The sequence below is a fragment of the Drosophila novamexicana genome, unplaced genomic scaffold (assembly GCF_003285875.2).
Source record: "Drosophila novamexicana strain 15010-1031.04,08,12 unplaced genomic scaffold, DnovRS2.1 tig00000009-arrow-pilon, whole genome shotgun sequence".
NCBI lineage: Eukaryota > Metazoa > Arthropoda > Insecta > Diptera > Drosophilidae > Drosophila > Drosophila novamexicana.
The window spans coordinates 2,305,173-2,322,279 of record NW_020824766.1 but is presented as its reverse complement, the minus strand read 5'-3'; the positions used below and the strand labels follow the sequence as shown (position 1 = coordinate 2,322,279).

Genomic DNA, 17,107 nt, shown 5'->3' with positions numbered 1-17,107 from the left:
GAGACATAAATCAACCTCAGATACGATGTGCTATATTACAGTAAAAATAAAAGAATGACGCCTGCGTGTAATCAAAGCACCTCAAGGGTCATTGCTGTAATATTTCCTAACTAATCAGATAGCTGACTCAAATATAAAGTAGCCCGAATCATAAAACGCACAAATGTGTTTGGAAGAAAGTTAGCGGAAGCAAATTCCTAAACTTTTATTGCAGCCGGATCTCAACACTTGGCTAAATGAATAAGTCATACACAATTGCTATCAATTAGTTTTCGAAGGGGCATTTCTAGGTCACATAAGAGTCAACAATAATAGCGCTTTTTAAAAATGTGATTGTTTTTGTGGGTTTTGTATTTTATTATCAATTTAAATTCGAATATTGCTCTAACATTGTATATAAACCACAAGGCCGTGCATAACACACATCTTCGTTGCCAACTGTGTGTGTATATATATGTGTGTGTGTGTGTGTGTGAGTGTAGATTATATGTACAAATAATTATTAGTGTTAACAAAATTGTCTTAGTCACTTTTCGAACTTATTTGCAGTAGTTGCAAAACTATTTGCGCAATGCTTATGCCTCTTACAGGTTTGTCGGTTCATTGTGTTGTGTGTGTAGTTTGTGTGTATGTGTGTGTATGGGTGGATATTTGCTCTGGATGATTATTCAACAAACTCCGGCGAACCGGAATACGTGCAGCCCGGATTCTTGATAATATGACCCGCCGCATAGTTGCCACAGCGTATGCACACATCCAAAGACTTGCCCTGCACAAACTGCGACAGAAAACCACCAACGAATGCATCCCCAGCGCCATTGGTATCTACAATTTCATCCACCGTCAAACGTGTCACTGGAAACTCCTGGACCGAATCGTGCTGTATGAGCAGCACGGGGTCACAGCCCTGCGTGAGTATGGCAATGCGTGGTCGCTCCGAATTCAGTTTATCTAGCGCGACCAGGCGCCTGCCAATCTCACGCAGGTCATTGTCGGCGGGCCAACCTTGCGCAGTGGCAAAGGCGTGCGCCTCCGCCTCGTTGCCAAAAATGATATCAACATAGGGCATAACTTCCAGCAGCGGTGTCATGAAATATTGCGATATGAATGGTGCGCTGAGGTTCATTAGGAACGGTCGCTGCTTGGCATGGGCGGTGGCGGCCACACGCATTATGCTGGGTGGATTAACGGTCAAAAAGAAGCCCTGCATGCAAAGATCACAAAATAGTTTAAAACCCCTTTATGCCAGCAGGAATGCAACAACATCCGCAATTCTTGTGTGTTCTACACTTACCGAAATATAATAGTATAAAGCATTCTCTATACGATGCCTGTTTTCCGGTACCTCCAGATGGTCGATGGTGAATTTGTTGGCTGCCGCCAGGTTAGCGCAGAGAGAGCGATGCGTGCCCGTGATGAGCACAGCACAGGTGCCCGTGGGCGTGTCTTCGCTCACCTGATAATGCGCATCAACACCGGCGGCGCGTGCCTTCTCCCTCAATATGTCCGCAAACTTATCCTTGCCCACACAGCCAAAGAAGACGGCGACATTGGGCTGTCCAATTATCCATTGGGCTATACGCAATGAATTTTGGACCGAGCCACCGGCCAGATATTCTGCCTGATAGTCCTCGGCCAGTTCACGATAGATGGGCATATGTCGTTCTTCGGCCAGTATGGCATCATCCTCTTTCATGCCATATCTTTCCAGGAAATGCATAGGCACGGTCGCCGATATATCCAGCAACGGATTACCGCATCCGACTAGGATGCCTTCTCTGCAAATGAAAAGAGAAGCGACAAGCGATTAGCCTCATGTTAATGAAGAAGTTCCCTTAAGCGGCTAAGCGATACGCAACCTCACGTTGCTTGAGTTGCTCTTAATGTCGCACATGCTTTCCAGTCGAGGGCTTGCCGCCTAATTAGCAATTGAAACCGAAATCCAACATCAACGAGTGCCGCGTCAAATTCTAATCAGTATTAGTTGTCGATGAACCTCAGCGATAGCCCCCAAAAAGGCGCTACAGTGCTGGCTAAAATGGTGTGCATACTGCTAGAGATGTTGAATAAATACCCAATAAAATTAGACTTTAAAAATTTTACATATATTTTTGTATAATATATACCGAAAACAATTCATTTCTTATTTATAAAAATACCAATTTATTAAACCCCTAAAGTACAGCCGGAATTTGATATTCCATGTATGAATACAAAGTATCGATATCGTCTTGAGCTCTACTAAATTTTTTGGTGGCCACTGTTGTTTACCGTGCGTTTTGTTGTATTTGTCAACAAGAATGTTTCTTATCAGCGCATCGCATTTTTATAGCAACAATTTTGGGAGCTCATTCATAGAACGACCCCCGCCAATTATATCCAAAGTGGAGACCCACAATTCAGCGTAGATAACGGAACAACACACAAATACACAAATACACAATAGCGTCGGTCAGAGCAGCAAGCACAGGCACACGATTTTCACATGTTGCTGTAAATTTCGGCAATTAGACGCACGAACCAATACGAGCACGTGGTGCCATTTGTAGACATTAATAAACTATAAGGTGTTGGCTAAGGGCAGTCGGGACTGTTTCACACAACTTACTGTAGCTTGCTTGTCATTTTTGATGGTGTTGTTGTTGTCTTGGATGTTGCCGATTGCTTATGTAAACATAAACACGTTATTGCACTGAGAAGCTGTAGCTTAAAATTGACTTTGTATCACTCTATGAACTATAACTTAGTTTAATTAGACTTATTACGGGCTATTTTTAGCGTATTTGACGAATTGCGGGAGCTGCTTGGCTCCAAAGATTTTGGGCGCAAAATGACACAGAGAACAGCCGCTAAAAATGTGCTAAAAAATACTTAATCATATGGTCTACGATAGTTCTTAGTTACATCGTTTCCACTGGTCATAAGCTATTGAAATTACATATTTAACAATTCTTAAGTACCTTTTTAAACATTTTTAGTGAAAAATAACATTTAAAAGAGGAATAGTTTAATGTAATAATCGAATTGCTTGTCACAATAATTAAAACTGAATATATAAAGAATTATAGAGCAACAAGCTTTTGTATGGCATTGGTGTGTACAGCTGATATCGAAGTTTCGAAGCATCACTGATTTAAAAACATGAAGTTGGCCGCAACATAGCTTGGCTCTCTTTCTTTCCGGTTGTCAAAAAGGTACGATAGCATATTAATTTTGTGCTGAAGCCGCCTCGACGAATTTAATTTACAATTATGTGCGACATCATTTCTGATAATAGTTTTATTTTAATCATTTACAGTGCAGTGCAGCCTCAACCTTTCAGATATGGCCGACGTTGATGTGTAAGTGCAAAATGCTTTGACTTTTAACTAAACAAGTGTACATTGATGAAATTAATTGGTCCGTGTTTATGAATTTATATTGATTTCAAACCTTCCAATTACTGAGTTAATAGTGCTAAAGTATTATTCAATACGTCATTCTGTGACAATAATTTGTAACTTCGACTAACAAGCCTTTTTCCCCCGGCAGAGATGTGCCCTCCGCAGCGCCCGTTCTTGGCGGCGCCATGGACATAAACACCGCGCTACAAGAAGTGCTGAAGAAGTCGCTGATCGCTGATGGACTCGTCCATGGCATCCACCAGGCCTGCAAGGCTTTGGACAAGTAAGCAGCAACATTAACTTATAATTATTTGGCTCTTGTTTTGGCACACGCTGATGAGATTAATTGGTCCGTGTTTATGAATTTTACATTGATCGCAAATTTCCAATTACTGAGAACCCCACAAAGCCAATTAATGTAAACATAAGCTTGGATAAAATTGATTCTAATCGGTATTTTTTGGTTTTTTTGAATAGGCGTCAAGCTGTCCTCTGCATTCTGGCCGAATCCTTTGATGAGCCCAACTACAAGAAACTGATCACAGCCTTGTGCAATGAGCATCAGATTCCGCTGATTCGTGTCGATTCGCACAAGAAACTGGGCGAATGGTCCGGTCTGTGCAAGATCGACAAGGAGGGCAAGCCACGCAAGGTGTGCGGCTGCTCTGTGGTTGTCATTAAGGATTACGGTGAGGAGACGCCCGCATTGGATGTAGTTAAGGACCATCTCAGACAGAACAGCTAAACATGTTGCCGTTGCCGTTCCCCCGTCTGCTGAATGAGAGACTACCTGGCAAGTTTTTTATTGCTAAATAAAGAAAAAACACCTACAAAAATTTTGTAAAAAAAAAAGGAGTGCAACGTCAATTTTTGGAATGTTCTTTAGTGTGATTAACATTAATACAAAGTAAACAGATAAAACAGTTATGCTAGACAGCCTTGCTCATGCACGTGTCCTTGTGCTGCGGCCAATCCTTAAGTTGGCACTCTCTGGAATTGGAAACAAGGAACTCATTTGTTAATTGTGAGAAGTTTTCGCGCGAAAATTGTGAAACCCACCGGGAACAATAATGAACCAGCTTGCAGTTGGCGCATTTCTTTTTTGCCGGCTCCTGGCAAGTGCCGCATTTGTGGACCGTTTCGTCGGCTGCAGGAGTGCCATTTGACTTGGTTTCATCCTTCTTCAGCTCCAAATCGGCCATGTGCTGCTCCAATTCACATAAAAGCTCTGTACCATAGGCGCTGCTCAGTTTGGTGGCCAGTGCGCAGATCTCTTCTCGATTGTTGTTGAGGAACACGCCATCCTGGTTCTGAGCTACCTGGTAAAAGCCGCCGTCGCGTTCCACCTCTTTGATGAGGTTATCCTGAATTTGTGGCATATCCTCTAAAATTAGATTCTGAGCCTTTTTGCCAGAATTCCCACTGAGTGTTAAGCGGCTGATGTACTGCTTCAGCTCGATCAGCACCGGCAGCTGATCCAACAGCGTTTCGTGTAGCATGCTCAGCAGCTGTGATGAAGAGAATTAGCCCGGATTCAATGCAGCTACATCTTTTTACCTTGGATAGCTGTTTGCAACGCGCCTCATTCAGCGGATAATTATCAACTATCTGCGGGCTGAGCAGTAGCTGGCGGACACAGAACCAGGCTTGGGCCTCTGGCTTTATAATTTTAGCTGCGTCCTCAACGGCGCCCCACTTCTCGTCGATAAACTTCTCCAAGCCCTTGCTGGTATTGCGTTGCCAGGGCCGAAAGCAGAGTACATCGACCATGAGCCAGGGTATATCGTGTGTAACTAGCATGCGACGAGCTGCGCCCAAATGGAACAGCGACACATTGTCAGCTAGGTAGCTGAGCAGGGAAACGCAGCGCAGGCCAATCTTATAGATGAGATCGCGCTTTTGGCGCTCCAGCTCGGTGAGCACGGCCTCGTCCACATCTACTTTGGTCTCGTTCTCGTGGTAGCCCATGCTAACCAAACCGATTACCTGTGCAACACCCTGGGCACAGTAATCGATCAAATCTAGCACCGAATCCTGAAGCGATTCGCAGCCACTGGGATGGTAAAGGCATAGATCGAGCAGCGCCACCACAGCAGCCTCATGGTACAGCACCGTGTAAATCAAGAATGTTGCCTGTGGATTCGGATCAATCTCCAGCAGATGGGGCAGCACACGTGATTTCCACAGATTGACACAATAGGCCTCATTTATGAGCACCGACAGCTTGTCCCGGGAAACGAGAAACTCCTTGACTTCCTCTTCACGCTGTTCGGCCACCTCAAGCGCCGCCTGCTGGCTCAGCTTGATTATCATCTCGTGGACCTCCAGCCATTTGCTGCTGCCCACATCGCGCACCTGAAAGGAACGAATGCTCTCCACGAACAGGTAAAGCTCCTCCGGGTACACAAAGTTTACCATTATATTGTTATTCTTTTTTGTTCAATTCAATTTTTGGAATTGATTTCACTAGCTTCTGCAGCTTGCGAGTAGAAAATTATGTGGACAGAATGCTACATAAATCAAATTTTGGTTGTCATAGAAATTGTTCGGTTGCTATGTTGCCTCCAGAGAGAAGTTATTAGGGGTTGCTGTAGTTACTTATCTTTCAGTTTCCTTTATCTCTTCAATGTTTGGGAAGAGAAATTCCACTTATCAATCTCTTAAAGGCCCCGTGCAGCCATTCGTAAAGGTTTTAGATTTTGTACATTCAGATTGTATTTTAAATAAATCATATATTTCCATGGGGACAAGAATATCAACGCACATTTATAAATATATGAAGGTCCTTTGGGCTAAGTTATCCCAAACACACTTCGTAATTAGTTAATACTTGAAGTAGAACATGCTTTCTCTATATCTTATATACATCATATATATATATAAAAGACACTTAAATACAGAATAAAATCTATTCGTCTTTGACTATAAATTGTAAATTAATGACACTCGTCTCTGCCTCTTCCCGGAACTCCGTGTTAAGCATTTAATATTAAGGCTCCAGCCTAAACCTTGCAATTCTAAGCAGATACAGAAGTTCCCCGAAATCCATGCACACAAAAGTGATAATCACACGCTCTGGTTGAAAATGTGTCTAACGATACAATTTAACTTGCTGCTTAAGCTCGCAATCGCTTATGCGATCCTTAAGATTCAGTTCATCCTCCTGTTTGCGCAGCAATTCAAAAATCGCCGCCAACTGTTCACGCTCGATCCGTCGTTCCTCCTCAATCTGGCTGGGTGATAGGTTCTTTTCCAGCTTGTGCTGGTATCGCTTGGCCTTGAACTTTCCCACCAGATTGCTGTAATTGGGCGCCTTTGGTCCTGGTCCTTGCTCTGCATCGCTCTCGCTTAACGGTTCCTGCTCTTCCTCGTAGGCCTCATCATCATCGATTTCCCTTTGCAGGCGCGCTTGCAACTGTGCTTTCATTACGGGATCATCCTCCAAACGCACCTCGTCATCGCCAAGGCCTTCATCCTCCAGCTCCTGTATTAAGTACATGCATTCGAGTGCATTTCGGGGTTGAGATTATTTCAATTGGCTACTCACAGAATCGTCCTTCAAAAAGTTGGCAAAATAAAGGGCTATTAAAATGCATAGCAGCAGAGTGCTCAAGGCAACCACATAGTATCCGGATGGATCAAACCACATGTCATTCAATACTGCAATCGTATGCTTCCAATATTTCCGTCTTTATTAGTGTTTGTGTTTGTTGCAATTTTTCTTTCGACTTTTGTTTTGATAACCAGCTCCAGTATTGGAATGTGGCCGATTTTCAGAGAGACCAAAATACGAAAAACTACAAAAATACTATTAAAATACTAGGCTTTATATTGGCTTACTTTATTAAACGACAGTTGGAATTCAAATTACACATAAATAACAAGCTTTTTCATACAGTATTTATTTGAACGATGGTATTTTTTTTTTGTACATCTAAAAATATTGTCCGTTGATTTTTGAATATTCACATTTATTTCTGCGGTTTCTATTTGGTATAACTTAGTGCCATACTTAAAATATGTCAAAATGAACAATTATTTAAAAAGCGACATTTGTATATTATTATATTCAATGTAAATAACTTAAGAACAACTTTAATTTTTAGTTAGAATGCAAACAAAAAAAAAAGAACAACAAAAAAGTCTTTAAAAGTATTGATTGGCAAACTGATTATAAATGTCATTTATATCTAATATAATTACTACATAACTTTGAATATCTTAATATTTTATGTATAAAACAAGTCCTATTGGTTATATTTCTGGCTCACCAAATCGTCCACAATAAAACTTTAATTATTGTGTTCGACGTTACGCCTTAGAAATTGATCGGGATTTTGCAGGAAGGCTTCCAAAAATGCGATACCCTTTGGTAAAAATTGAATTTTCTCATCGAATTGATACAAAGTTGGCTGCAGAATATCCTTAAACGAGATCTCCTGAACGTTACCGATTTCAATTTTAAAGTTGGTTTTCTCCATACGTGCAAATGCCTCATCTTCCTTCTTAATTAATCGACGCACAGTCTTTCTCAGAATAATGCGATTAGACTCTCTAATAATTGAAATATTAAAACAATTAAACAATCAAATTATTAAACTGATTTGGGGTTTCACCTTAAGATCCGTGCTCCTGCTGTAGTCAACACCATTTGCATATTTCTACATATGCTATATACTCTCAAGCAGACTCCATCTATGTGCTGTAAGAATTTGACAAAATCTACAACCTCGTTGCCATCCAACAGACGATCCAGGTTCAATGGTAGATTAAGCTTAAGCTGAAAATCCATCAGATGGTCGTAGACATTCCACAATGGAACTGAAAGTGAAATAGAACCAGTTATAAATTGAGTTAAGAGTCTAAAATATAGACACCTACACTTCGGAGGTATGTTCGATTTTCTCATTTTAATGCTGCTCACGCGTATCTTACTTTCCAGTAAGTCCAACGGCTCATAATCAACGACGAGTTGAAATGTGGTTATTTTACGATGTGAGAAGATATATTTACGATAATACTTAAGATTATCATGAAATATCCAATTGGGCAACAGGTCGCGCATTGAGTCTTCCAAGCACTTGACAAACCTTTCAACTGGTTTTGGTTTTGGACAGAATTGCTTGTACCTAAATAAAAAGGAGTTCATTTTAAGGATGAAATCGTTTTTGATATCAGTCTTTTACTCACTCTTCGCACTTGTTGTTGAACATCTCAAGCATTTGTGATAGACTTAAACTACTTGTATCGCTTATAGGGTTGTGCGTTTTCTCTTCATCTTCATCGTCGGGGTTAAGTTCCAGTTTTTTGAGCTCCCAATATTTGTGCACATCCTCAAGACGTGGCCGTTGTCGTAATCTATCCAAACGTTCAAACTGCTCATCTAGATCAGGGGAATCCGGCAATTCGAATGAATCCGCAGAGATGTTGCGCGTTGTCGCATTGTCCATTGAGCGCCTGCAATGTTTGCATTTTTTGCACGCATCCGCTGCCCCAGCCACTGCTGGTGGATTAAGTTGCTCAAGGCAAGCATCAGATTCGGCATTGGACTCTAATTCGATATTGTTGCTATGAGCTGTTTCTTTTTCTCTGTCGTCCTCCTCGTCCAGCAAGGTCGACACCAGACTGAGTCGTGTCTTATCAATTTCATAAACCTCCGACTCCTCGTCAAGAACTTCAGCGGCGGCAAGGATTACGGTATCGCCACTTAGATTTATAAACCTTTTATGGGTTGTCGCATAGCTTTTATTGCAATGCTCATTTGAGCTGCGACTTTCAATGGACGATTTCCTGGCCTGCTGCTCAGCTTTTTTGGCTTGTGAACGCTTGGCCAATTCGCGCTGCGCCGTAAAATGATTTGACACATCCGAAATGGTTATGGGGTTATCCTCATACAAATCTGGCTCCGTTTTCGCCTTATCTTGCGTCAAGTGAGTGATCTCCATTTTCTGGCAGCGTGTCTGTCCCATCATTACTGCCCTCACCATCTGCACGGTGCCGTCCAGCTGCTCCGTTTCACGCCAAGGTGAATTCAATGATTTGGCTAAGACAGGAATTCGTGATCTGTTTCTAGCGGGCGTTAATTGCTCCAATTTTTGTGCTGATGCTTCTAGTTCAATTGCTGAGCTACTGAAATTTATTAATACAAAATTAGGTACTGCCTTAAGTCTGGAGAGAACATTGACTTACACATTCTGGTCCTCCATTTTGACTGGCAAGTGCGTGTTGCGTTTTTTGGGCTGCGGCAAATTAGGTGTCAAGTGTATTGGCAAGCGCTTCACGGTAAACGAAGTCGGTTGCTTGGGAGTACCAAAGTTTGAAGTGTCCATGTCGAGCTCCATATCCATAGTGTTGTATATAGATTGGAGAGCAGGTTTTGCAGCTGGGCTCTCAACCTTGCACTCTTCCTCCAGGTCCTCATACTCAATCATTGAACGACCGGGCGTGATGGGAAAAAAATTTTGATGCCAATTCTGCTGCTTTTTAGTCATCTCAGGGGTTTCCACACTTGTACGGTTAATAAGTCGATTTAAGACGCTTTTTGTGTCTACAGCTTGATATTGTGGCTCTTTCTTAAGCCGATCTGGACTTGGAAATTCCTGCTTAACTGGCATTGACTTGGACAATGCTTCACGTGCTTTGAGCCTCTGGGCTAACCACTCTGCTGAATCTGAAGGACTGTCATCTAACGTTTTATTAATATCCTCGGAGGCGCTTTGGCTTAGCAATTCCAACTCTAGGGATTCCGACATCAGCAGTGTGGGTCTGGACTTGCTGAAGCGCTGCTCAGTTGGCGGAACTTTTGCCATTTCTACATCCATGGCTTCTTCTCTGTGTAATGTGTGGCTTGGCTTCCTTGGTGGTTGTAACTTGGGTGGGGTGGTCGGCTTTGATTGATTGCAACTGATGTCTTCCTCCATAGCTTCCTCCATGAAATATGTTTGACGTGCACTTTTCTTATATTGGTCGATGGAAGGATCTGCTTGTAGCTTTAACGATTTTGCTGCATTGCAAATGGCTTCCTCAATGGGCTCAGCTATGTTTAGTGTTTGCCTGGCCTTTGGTTTAGAGTTGGTTCCTTTGTGCGTGCTAGTTATATCTTCTTGAATGGATTCAGCCATGAGTAAAGTTTGTCTATGTTTGGTGCTTGGCTTTTCAGCTGGGTGCGCTGCTGATGTGGATTGTAAATGTGCATGAGATTTCATCTCATCGATATCAATGGCATCTGTCACGAGCAAAGTTTTTGCATTATTGCTGGACTGAGCTTCTACGGGAACGGGAGTTAGTTTTGAACAGAAGGAGTCTTCTTGAATGGGATCAGCCATGTGCAATGTTTGTCTACGCCTAGTGGACTGCAGGCCAACTGCAGGAGCTTCTGACTGTCGTCTATATTCTTCTTGCGGCTTTGGTCCATCTTCCGCGATTGGCGCATCCCTTTGCAATGTATGTCTATGCGAGTTGGTTGCTGTGGACATTGAACAAAAAGAGTCTTCTTCAATGGGATCAGACATGTGCAAAGTTTGTCTACGCCTATTGGACTGCAGGCCAACTGCAGGAGCTTCTGACTGTCGCCTATATTCTTCTTGCGGCTTTGGTCCATCTTCCGCGATTGGCGCATCCCTTTGCAATGTATGTCTATGCGAGTTGGTTGCTGTGGACATTGAACAAAAAGAGTCTTCTTCAATGGGATCAGACATGTGCAAAGTTTGTCTACGCCTATTGGACTGCAGGCCAACTGCAGGAGCTTCTGACTGTCGCGCCAATTCTTGCGGCTTTAAGCTATGTTCCGTAATTGGCTCATCCCTTTGCAATGTATGTCTATGCGATTTGGTTGCTGTGGACATTGAACAGAAAGAGTCTTCTTCAATGGGATCAGCCATGTGCAATGTTTGTCTACGCCTAGTGGACTGCAGCCCAACTGCAGGAGCTTCTGACTGCCGCCTTAATTCTTCTTGCGGCTTTACGGTTTTTTCTGTAATTGGCGCATCCCTTTGCAATGTATGTCTATGCGATTTGGTTGCTGTGGACATTGAACAGAAAGAGTCTTCTTCAATGGGATCGGCCATGTGCAATGTTTGTCTACGCCTATTGGACTGCAGGCCAACTGCAAGAGCTTCTGAATCTCGCCTACATTGTTCTTGCGGCTTTAAGCTATCTTCCACAATTGGCGGATCCTTTTGTAATGTATGTCTATGCGAGTTGGTTGCTGTGGGCATTGAACAGAAAGAGTCTTCTTCAATGGGATCAGACATGTGCAAAGTTTGTCTACGCCTATTGGACTGCAGGCCAACTGCAGGAGCTTCTGACTGTCGCCTATATTCTTCTTGCGGCTTTGGTCCATCTTCCGCGATTGGCGCATCCCTTTGCAATGTATGTCTATGCGATTTGGTTGCTGTGGACATTGAACAGAAAGAGTCTTCTTCAATGGGATCAGACATGTGCAAAGTTTGTCTACGCCTATTGGACTGCAGGCCAACTGCAGGAGCTTCTGACTGTCGCGTCAATTCGTCGTTAATTGGTTTATCCCCAGGGAATTTATCTTTATGCTGATTGGCAGCGTTGGGCATTGAACAGAACGAGTCTTCTTCAATGGGATCTGCCAGATGCAATGTTTGTCTGCGCCTGCTGTACTGTTGTTCCACTGCAGTAAACTTTGACTGGGGTTGAACGACAATTTCTTCAATGGATTCAACCAAGTGTAGTGTTTGTCTACGTCTAATATACTGCTCTTCCATCGTAGGAGCTGTCGGTTGAGCATGTAAGTCTTGTTGTGGTCTTACAAGATCCTCCTCAATGAATTCAGCCATGTGCATTGTGTGTCTGTTCTTTTTGTTATGCAGCTCTACTGGAGCAGCAGTCGCCGAATAAAACGAATCTTCTCTAATTGATTCGTCCAGATTAAGTGATTGTCTACGCCCGCTGATCTGCTGCTCCACTGGTTGCGGCATCGCTTCTTTTTGTGGCCCCATGACATCCTCCTGAATGGGTTCAGCCATGAGCAACGTTTGCCTGTACTTATTGTGCTTGGATTTCATGGAAGCAGTTGTCTTACGGCCTTTATTCGAGCAGAATGAGTCTTCTTCAACGGAATCAACCACGTGCAATGTTTGCCGGCGCCTGCTGCACTGCTTCTCCACTGTAGGAGCTAACGAATTTGAGGGTAATTCCTGGCAAGGCATTACGATATCTTCATCCATGGCTTCTGCTGCGTATATAGTTTGTCTGCGGGTATTGTTTTTCATTTGATGAGCTGCCGGTTCAATATGTGGTATAACCAGATCCTCTACAATGGGTTCAGTCATTTGCAATGTGTGCCCATGCCTCATGCGTTGCGATACTGTTGGAGCAGCAGGCCGAACTGACTTTAACTCATTGTGCGAGTCAAGGAAGGTTTCTTCAATGGGTTCAGACACGTGCAATGATTGCCTTAGATTGCTGAGCTGCTGAGATGGCTGTGCTTTATGGGGATTCAAATCTGCTTGACTGCATTGCTGAACTGCAGCTGGCTTATGCATTGTGTTGATTGCATTTTTGCAGGGACTTAATAAAGTTTCTTCTTCCATCGGTTCTGGGCGTTGCATAGTTTCCTTGTGCTTGGCGCTTTCCAGAGCAGCTCTCATTGCTGCTTCACATTTTTCCAGATCATCCAATTCCATAGCAGTATTATTGTAGGTCGTTTCCCGTCGCGATGAAGATTTGGAACTATTTCGTGACTGTGTTTCATCGCCTATTTTGGCATGGACAAGAAAATTTGTATTGTCTAGCATCAGCTCGTCCGCCTGGGAGAAGCGATAGTTGCGTCTAGGGTTATTTGAGCTTTTAGCCTTGACCGACTGCTCAAAATGGTCTGCTGTTGCCATTAGATTAGGTTCGGGCTTTTGCGGTATGGGCGACATCATCATGCTCTCATTAAAATTAAGCGTGCCGCGTGGCTTAATGACTTCTCTAAGGGGGGCATCCTGTTCCGCGGGCTGCTGCTCTAGACCATGCCAAAAACGCTGTTGCTTTGCTTTGCGATCAGTAGTTGGTGTTTTCGGACCGTTGGGAAACAACTGTATTTGGCCGGAGTTCAAGGCATCGTTCAGTTGCCGAAAATTCAATTTCTTGCTAATCCCATTCTCTGATATCACATCCAAGGGTATTAACGGCGAAGACAACGTCGAATCATCTGGCAAATAATTCATATAATCTTTTTCTACCACATCAATGGATTCATTTTCTTGCGTTGGTTTTGCCGTCGCACCCGCAGCCCAACAACTTTCTTTTGGCTCTGAAAAAAAGGATTTCAATATTTAGGCATTCGGCTTTTGGCTTTTTTCATTGTTATCCCTACCAATGTCGGTAAAATCACAAGATATGTCTTTGTTCTCGAATAGCACCGTCTTCTGGCTGACTTGTTGAGCCACACAACTAATATCCGCAGGTATTACAATAGTTTTATGTTCGTCTCTGTTTTCCAGATGCTTGGGCTCTAGCTGAAATGGTTAATAAATGTCATTAAAAAAGTGTCGTTTTAATCATAAAACATTTGATATTTTATGAATTATACTCAAATAACTGAGACAACTATGACGTTACAACCATTACAAAGTACATTTGCTTGACATCAGCAAGAAAATGGTGTTAGCCAGAATTCATTTAGATTCTTCTACATACCTCAGCAAAAGCAAGCGTTTCTGGAATCAGATCCATTGTTTTCTCAAAAACTGGCAGTCTATATACACTATTTTCACGCAGCTTTACACGTTCCGCTTCATACAAGGATAAACTGTCTCTTGACATTGACTCTAAAAGGGCCGAGGATTCCATTCGCCGATGGTGTTTGGCCATTTCATCTGGTAGCAGCGTCACATTAATGCTCGTCTGGAGTTTGAGTGTAGAATCGCTAAATCGAGAACTCTGATCGTACACTGAGCCTGGAGCTATTGCGATGGGCGATGTATTCTCCTTGTCCATCTCATTGGGCAATGTGGAGATGTGGGCTGTACTTTGCAGTACAGACGCTGCCACAGTGCCATGGGTTTGGCCGGAGCTATCGTCGCCGTTGGTATGGTCCGATATTTCATATGAGTTGTCGTAGTCGCGTGGTTTCTCCGTAGTATCAAATTCTCTGTATTTTTCAAACAAGAGCGATGCTTTAAATATATATGTATATATTATCAAATTTTGTTACCTTATAAACTTTTTGCCGCTAAAACTGATGCGACGCTTTATTGTTCGTACAGGATCAGGCTCCTCATCCGCCTGGGTTGGCCCTTTTTTTAGCTAACAGAATGGGTATTATATGTATTCCGTTTATGAGATATGATTTTTCACTCACCGAACTTCTTGATTTTTTATTGTTCATTTTTGTTCTGGTAAACAAATAATTCTGTTCTTATGTTTTAAAAAATAGACGCCATTAGATGGGAGTGTCAACTCGTTTAAAATGTTTACGTCAACGCCTCAGAGAATGTCATTATTGTATATCGAATTATCGATAACGATTAAGGCTGTTAAATTCAACTATCAGCAGTCGCGTAGAATTAATAAAATCACAGGAACTTTTTAGCAGTGGCATAGCATAATTTTTGTTAATTTATGCTTGTATGCTTATGCTTGTATTATTGTTGGCAGTGGAAAGGTCATTGAAGTGAGAAAAATTGGTCAAACTATTTGCCAGTAAAGAAGCATAATCTGTCAATGTTATCGATATTGATTGCGTGCTCAGAATATATAGACATCATAAGAAATTCGAGAAATCGATAATAGACTTGACTCATCGCTACCGCCAAGCACATTTTTCTGTGCTGTATCCACTTAAACCCGCTACCAAATTGGATCGTGAAATGTACGAGCTGAAGACTTTGTTGCCACAATTTGATATTACACTGCCCACCTGTATGTACGAATTAAGGAATGTCAGCCTCTCCGCCGGCGCTACACCAGGCCCCGCAGTAAGTGTTGTTCGCAGCTGCCGTGGCCCAAATTAGAGATGAGCGTTGCTGGAACAGAATGTCACAGTGACTAAAGTGCCAGTGAATTGCTTTTCAATTGGTTGCCAATGCTCCATCTAGGAGCTTACTTCTGTGCTGAGCCTGTGTGAAAACTCAAAAATCATTTAATTTTCATTCACTACATGATATCAAAATAAAAGGCCCATCAAATTCAATGCAGTGGCGCTGCGGAGATTGAGAGCAACAATACAAAAGCTGGCACCTGTGCACTTGATTTGGACATTTTAGGCAGACAAATACAACATTTGCTAAAGGTTAAAAGATGTATATGCTAAACACAAAATTATAAGTCTATTTATAAATTCCACTGACTAACAAAAATGCATAACACGCACCGTGCTTTTCAAGTTTGTGTTCGTGTGTTCACATTAGAAATGGGCGCATGATTTTTCGACCCGTGTGAAAATGTGCCCAAAAATAAGTCCAGGGTATTTAAAAACTTGGCTATTAACACTATGCATTGTTGCTAACAACAAATTTAATGAAAATGTAAACATTTTTTATCTATCTAACGAACGAGTATTTCCAGACGCGATAACCTAACTATTTCAAAGGATATGCAACGATATGATATTGTCACGCGCCCATCTCTAGTTTTTTTTAGCAGTCAGTTTTGGAAACTGAATTGTCCTTTATTGATGCAGTGCGTTGCCTTTTTGTTGTTTTTGTTTTAGAACCAAGACACAACAGCTGTGTTGGAGCGACAGGAAAAGGTGCTGAAACAACTCGAGGAGCTCAAAGCGCAGCTGGGAAAAATACGCGCCAGCTTGGGTGTGCGTGTGTGTGGCAAGACCGTCCAGCATACAACAGCTTACCAGAACGGTGGACTAAAAGAAGTAGGTTAGCTTTGGCCTTATAACCATATAAAATACTATGCAAATGTGTTGCGACAGGTGCCGCTGCATGATGTCGTCGTCAATGGACATCCCAACTTTATACCATATGCATTGTTGGCGTTGAAGAACGCTTGGCGCGACCTGTACACCATTGATGTGAAGACCTTTACTCACTCAACGATGGCGGATATTGGGCCAGCAGCGCGAGAGTTTGAGGCTAATCTGGCGAAGGTGTCTATGAATCCAGCGCTGCCCAAGATCAACGTGACGCTTATATGGAAGAACTGTACGCAAGGGCTTATGGTACTCAGTTATATCTAGATTAATCTTACAATTTGTCTGCTTAGGCGAACACACCGAAATGATAAGCTCGCCTACAATGTATGTGCCCATTTATGGTGAGGTGAATATCATAAGGTATTTGGGGCGAGTGGGCCCCACAGAATATCGCTATGAAAACTCGCCGCTCTGCAACGAAATCGATGCTGTGCTGGACATTTGCTATCAACTGTTGCGCTGCACCACACACAAGAGCCAAGTGGCTATGGTGCGGCTGCTGGACAAGCGGTTGCAGCAGCAACAATACTTTGGCGGCGACCAAATGTCCGTGGCGGACATTGGTGTCTATAGCTCCCTTATACGAATGCCTGCCATTACGGACAAGGACCTTACCCCGGCGCTTCTGGCATGGCGTAAGCGCGCCAAACTCATAACCCAAATTTAAAATATTCAAAAGTTGAGCAAATAAACGGATGGCAAAATAATCTCTGCGAGAAGCCCGTACTGTACGCAAACGATCGACTAACTTTCGATAAATACCTTATCACAATTAACAATGCCTTGATGATCTTGGTAATAGCATATTTCCGAGAATGTTCCTCAAATCAATGAA

General features: G+C 42.6%; 6 protein-coding genes and 2 non-coding genes across 11 annotated transcripts; 4 read left to right on the top strand and 4 right to left on the bottom strand.

Moving 5' to 3' along the window:
• Window positions 1-328: 328 nt before the first annotated feature.
• LOC115769381 (adenosine kinase) lies at window positions 329-2,828 on the bottom strand. Of its 2 annotated transcripts, none has more exons than XM_030714187.1 (3): window positions 2,609-2,828; window positions 1,295-1,778; window positions 329-1,204 (listed from the first exon to the last, which is right to left on the bottom strand). In XM_030714187.1, exons 1-3 carry the CDS (start codon window positions 2,623-2,625, stop codon window positions 665-667), a joined length of 1,041 nt encoding a protein of 346 aa, XP_030570047.1. In that variant the 5' UTR covers window positions 2,626-2,828; the 3' UTR covers window positions 329-664. The 2 variants fall into 2 exon arrangements, with proteins under 2 accessions (XP_030570047.1, XP_030570040.1); XM_030714180.1 differs by lacking the exon at window positions 2,609-2,828 and adding an exon at window positions 1,860-1,919.
• Window positions 2,829-3,241: 413 nt separating this feature from the next.
• On the top strand, window positions 3,242-4,235 carry LOC115766871 (40S ribosomal protein S12). Its single transcript, XM_030710935.1, has 3 exons — window positions 3,242-3,341; window positions 3,532-3,666; window positions 3,861-4,235. The coding sequence occupies exons 1-3, from the start codon at window positions 3,325-3,327 to the stop codon at window positions 4,126-4,128; spliced, it is 420 nt and encodes a 139-aa protein (XP_030566795.1). The 5' UTR covers window positions 3,242-3,324; the 3' UTR covers window positions 4,129-4,235.
• On the top strand, window positions 3,381-3,451 carry LOC115770718. Its single transcript, XR_004018883.1, has one exon. It is a non-coding gene; the product is annotated as a small nucleolar RNA U18 (small nucleolar RNA).
• Window positions 3,714-3,784, top strand: LOC115770726. The gene has a single exon (XR_004018884.1). It is a non-coding gene; the product is annotated as a small nucleolar RNA U18 (small nucleolar RNA).
• A 57-nt stretch (window positions 4,236-4,292) lies between the features above and the next one.
• Window positions 4,293-6,002, bottom strand: LOC115766853 (zinc finger MYND domain-containing protein 10 homolog). Its single transcript, XM_030710912.1, has 3 exons — window positions 4,941-6,002; window positions 4,443-4,891; window positions 4,293-4,373 (listed from the first exon to the last, which is right to left on the bottom strand). Exons 1-3 carry the CDS (start codon window positions 5,799-5,801, stop codon window positions 4,313-4,315), a joined length of 1,371 nt encoding a protein of 456 aa, XP_030566772.1. The 5' UTR covers window positions 5,802-6,002; the 3' UTR covers window positions 4,293-4,312.
• Window positions 6,003-6,116: 114 nt separating this feature from the next.
• LOC115766861 (matrix-remodeling-associated protein 7) lies at window positions 6,117-7,136 on the bottom strand. The gene is made up of 2 exons (XM_030710924.1): window positions 6,931-7,136; window positions 6,117-6,867 (listed from the first exon to the last, which is right to left on the bottom strand). Exons 1-2 carry the CDS (start codon window positions 7,030-7,032, stop codon window positions 6,475-6,477), a joined length of 495 nt encoding a protein of 164 aa, XP_030566784.1. The 5' UTR covers window positions 7,033-7,136; the 3' UTR covers window positions 6,117-6,474.
• Window positions 7,137-7,558: 422 nt separating this feature from the next.
• Window positions 7,559-15,047, bottom strand: LOC115770138. Of its 2 annotated transcripts, none has more exons than XM_030715287.1 (9): window positions 14,704-15,047; window positions 14,557-14,648; window positions 14,040-14,493; window positions 13,717-13,858; window positions 9,573-13,653; window positions 8,574-9,512; window positions 8,265-8,512; window positions 8,000-8,204; window positions 7,559-7,937 (listed from the first exon to the last, which is right to left on the bottom strand). In XM_030715287.1, exons 1-9 carry the CDS (start codon window positions 14,728-14,730, stop codon window positions 7,676-7,678), a joined length of 6,450 nt encoding a protein of 2,149 aa, XP_030571147.1. In that variant the 5' UTR covers window positions 14,731-15,047; the 3' UTR covers window positions 7,559-7,675. The 2 variants fall into 2 exon arrangements, with proteins under 2 accessions (XP_030571147.1, XP_030571155.1); XM_030715295.1 differs by having other exon boundaries at window positions 8,574-9,509.
• Window positions 15,048-15,132: 85 nt separating this feature from the next.
• Window positions 15,133-17,010, top strand: LOC115770151 (probable aminoacyl tRNA synthase complex-interacting multifunctional protein 2). 2 transcript variants are annotated; one of them, XM_030715306.1, is made up of 5 exons: window positions 15,133-15,319; window positions 15,520-15,633; window positions 16,054-16,215; window positions 16,273-16,501; window positions 16,563-17,010. In XM_030715306.1, the coding sequence occupies exons 1-5, from the start codon at window positions 15,212-15,214 to the stop codon at window positions 16,937-16,939; spliced, it is 990 nt and encodes a 329-aa protein (XP_030571166.1). In that variant the 5' UTR covers window positions 15,133-15,211; the 3' UTR covers window positions 16,940-17,010. The 2 variants fall into 2 exon arrangements, with proteins under 2 accessions (XP_030571166.1, XP_030571172.1); XM_030715312.1 differs by lacking the exon at window positions 15,520-15,633.
• Window positions 17,011-17,107: the final 97 nt, after the last annotated feature.

Coding starts and splice junctions, on each gene's coding strand:
- LOC115769381 (XM_030714180.1), bottom strand. CDS start 1,894: ATGTGCGACATTAAGAGCAACTCAAGCAACGTGAG. Junction 1,779..1,859: donor AGCAACTCAAGCAACGTGAG/GTTGCGTATCGC, acceptor TTTCATTTGCAG/AGAAGGCATCCTAGTCGGAT. Junction 1,205..1,294: donor CTTTATACTATTATATTTCG/GTAAGTGTAGAA, acceptor CTTTGCATGCAG/GGCTTCTTTTTGACCGTTAA.
- LOC115766871 (XM_030710935.1), top strand. Junction 3,667..3,860: donor GCCTGCAAGGCTTTGGACAA/GTAAGCAGCAAC, acceptor TTTTTTGAATAG/GCGTCAAGCTGTCCTCTGCA.
- LOC115766853 (XM_030710912.1), bottom strand. CDS start 5,801: ATGGTAAACTTTGTGTACCCGGAGGAGCTTTACCTGTTCGTGGAGAGC. Junction 4,892..4,940: donor GTTGCAAACAGCTATCCAAG/GTAAAAAGATGT, acceptor TCTTCATCACAG/CTGCTGAGCATGCTACACGA. Junction 4,374..4,442: donor CTGGTTCATTATTGTTCCCG/GTGGGTTTCACA, acceptor TTCCAATTCCAG/AGAGTGCCAACTTAAGGATT.
- LOC115766861 (XM_030710924.1), bottom strand. CDS start 7,032: ATGTGGTTTGATCCATCCGGATACTATGTGGTTGCCTTGAGCACTCTG. Junction 6,868..6,930: donor ACTTTTTGAAGGACGATTCT/GTGAGTAGCCAA, acceptor TACTTAATACAG/GAGCTGGAGGATGAAGGCCT.
- LOC115770138 (XM_030715287.1), bottom strand. CDS start 14,730: ATGAACAATAAAAAATCAAGAAGTTCG. Junction 8,513..8,573: donor TTCAACAACAAGTGCGAAGA/GTGAGTAAAAGA, acceptor CTTTTTATTTAG/GTACAAGCAATTCTGTCCAA. Junction 8,205..8,264: donor ATCGAACATACCTCCGAAGT/GTAGGTGTCTAT, acceptor TTTCACTTTCAG/TTCCATTGTGGAATGTCTAC.
- LOC115770151 (XM_030715306.1), top strand. CDS start 15,212: ATGTACGAGCTGAAGACTTTGTTGCCACAATTTGATATTACACTGCCC. Junction 15,320..15,519: donor GCGCTACACCAGGCCCCGCA/GTAAGTGTTGTT, acceptor TCAAAATAAAAG/GCCCATCAAATTCAATGCAG. Junction 16,216..16,272: donor AGAACGGTGGACTAAAAGAA/GTAGGTTAGCTT, acceptor GTGTTGCGACAG/GTGCCGCTGCATGATGTCGT.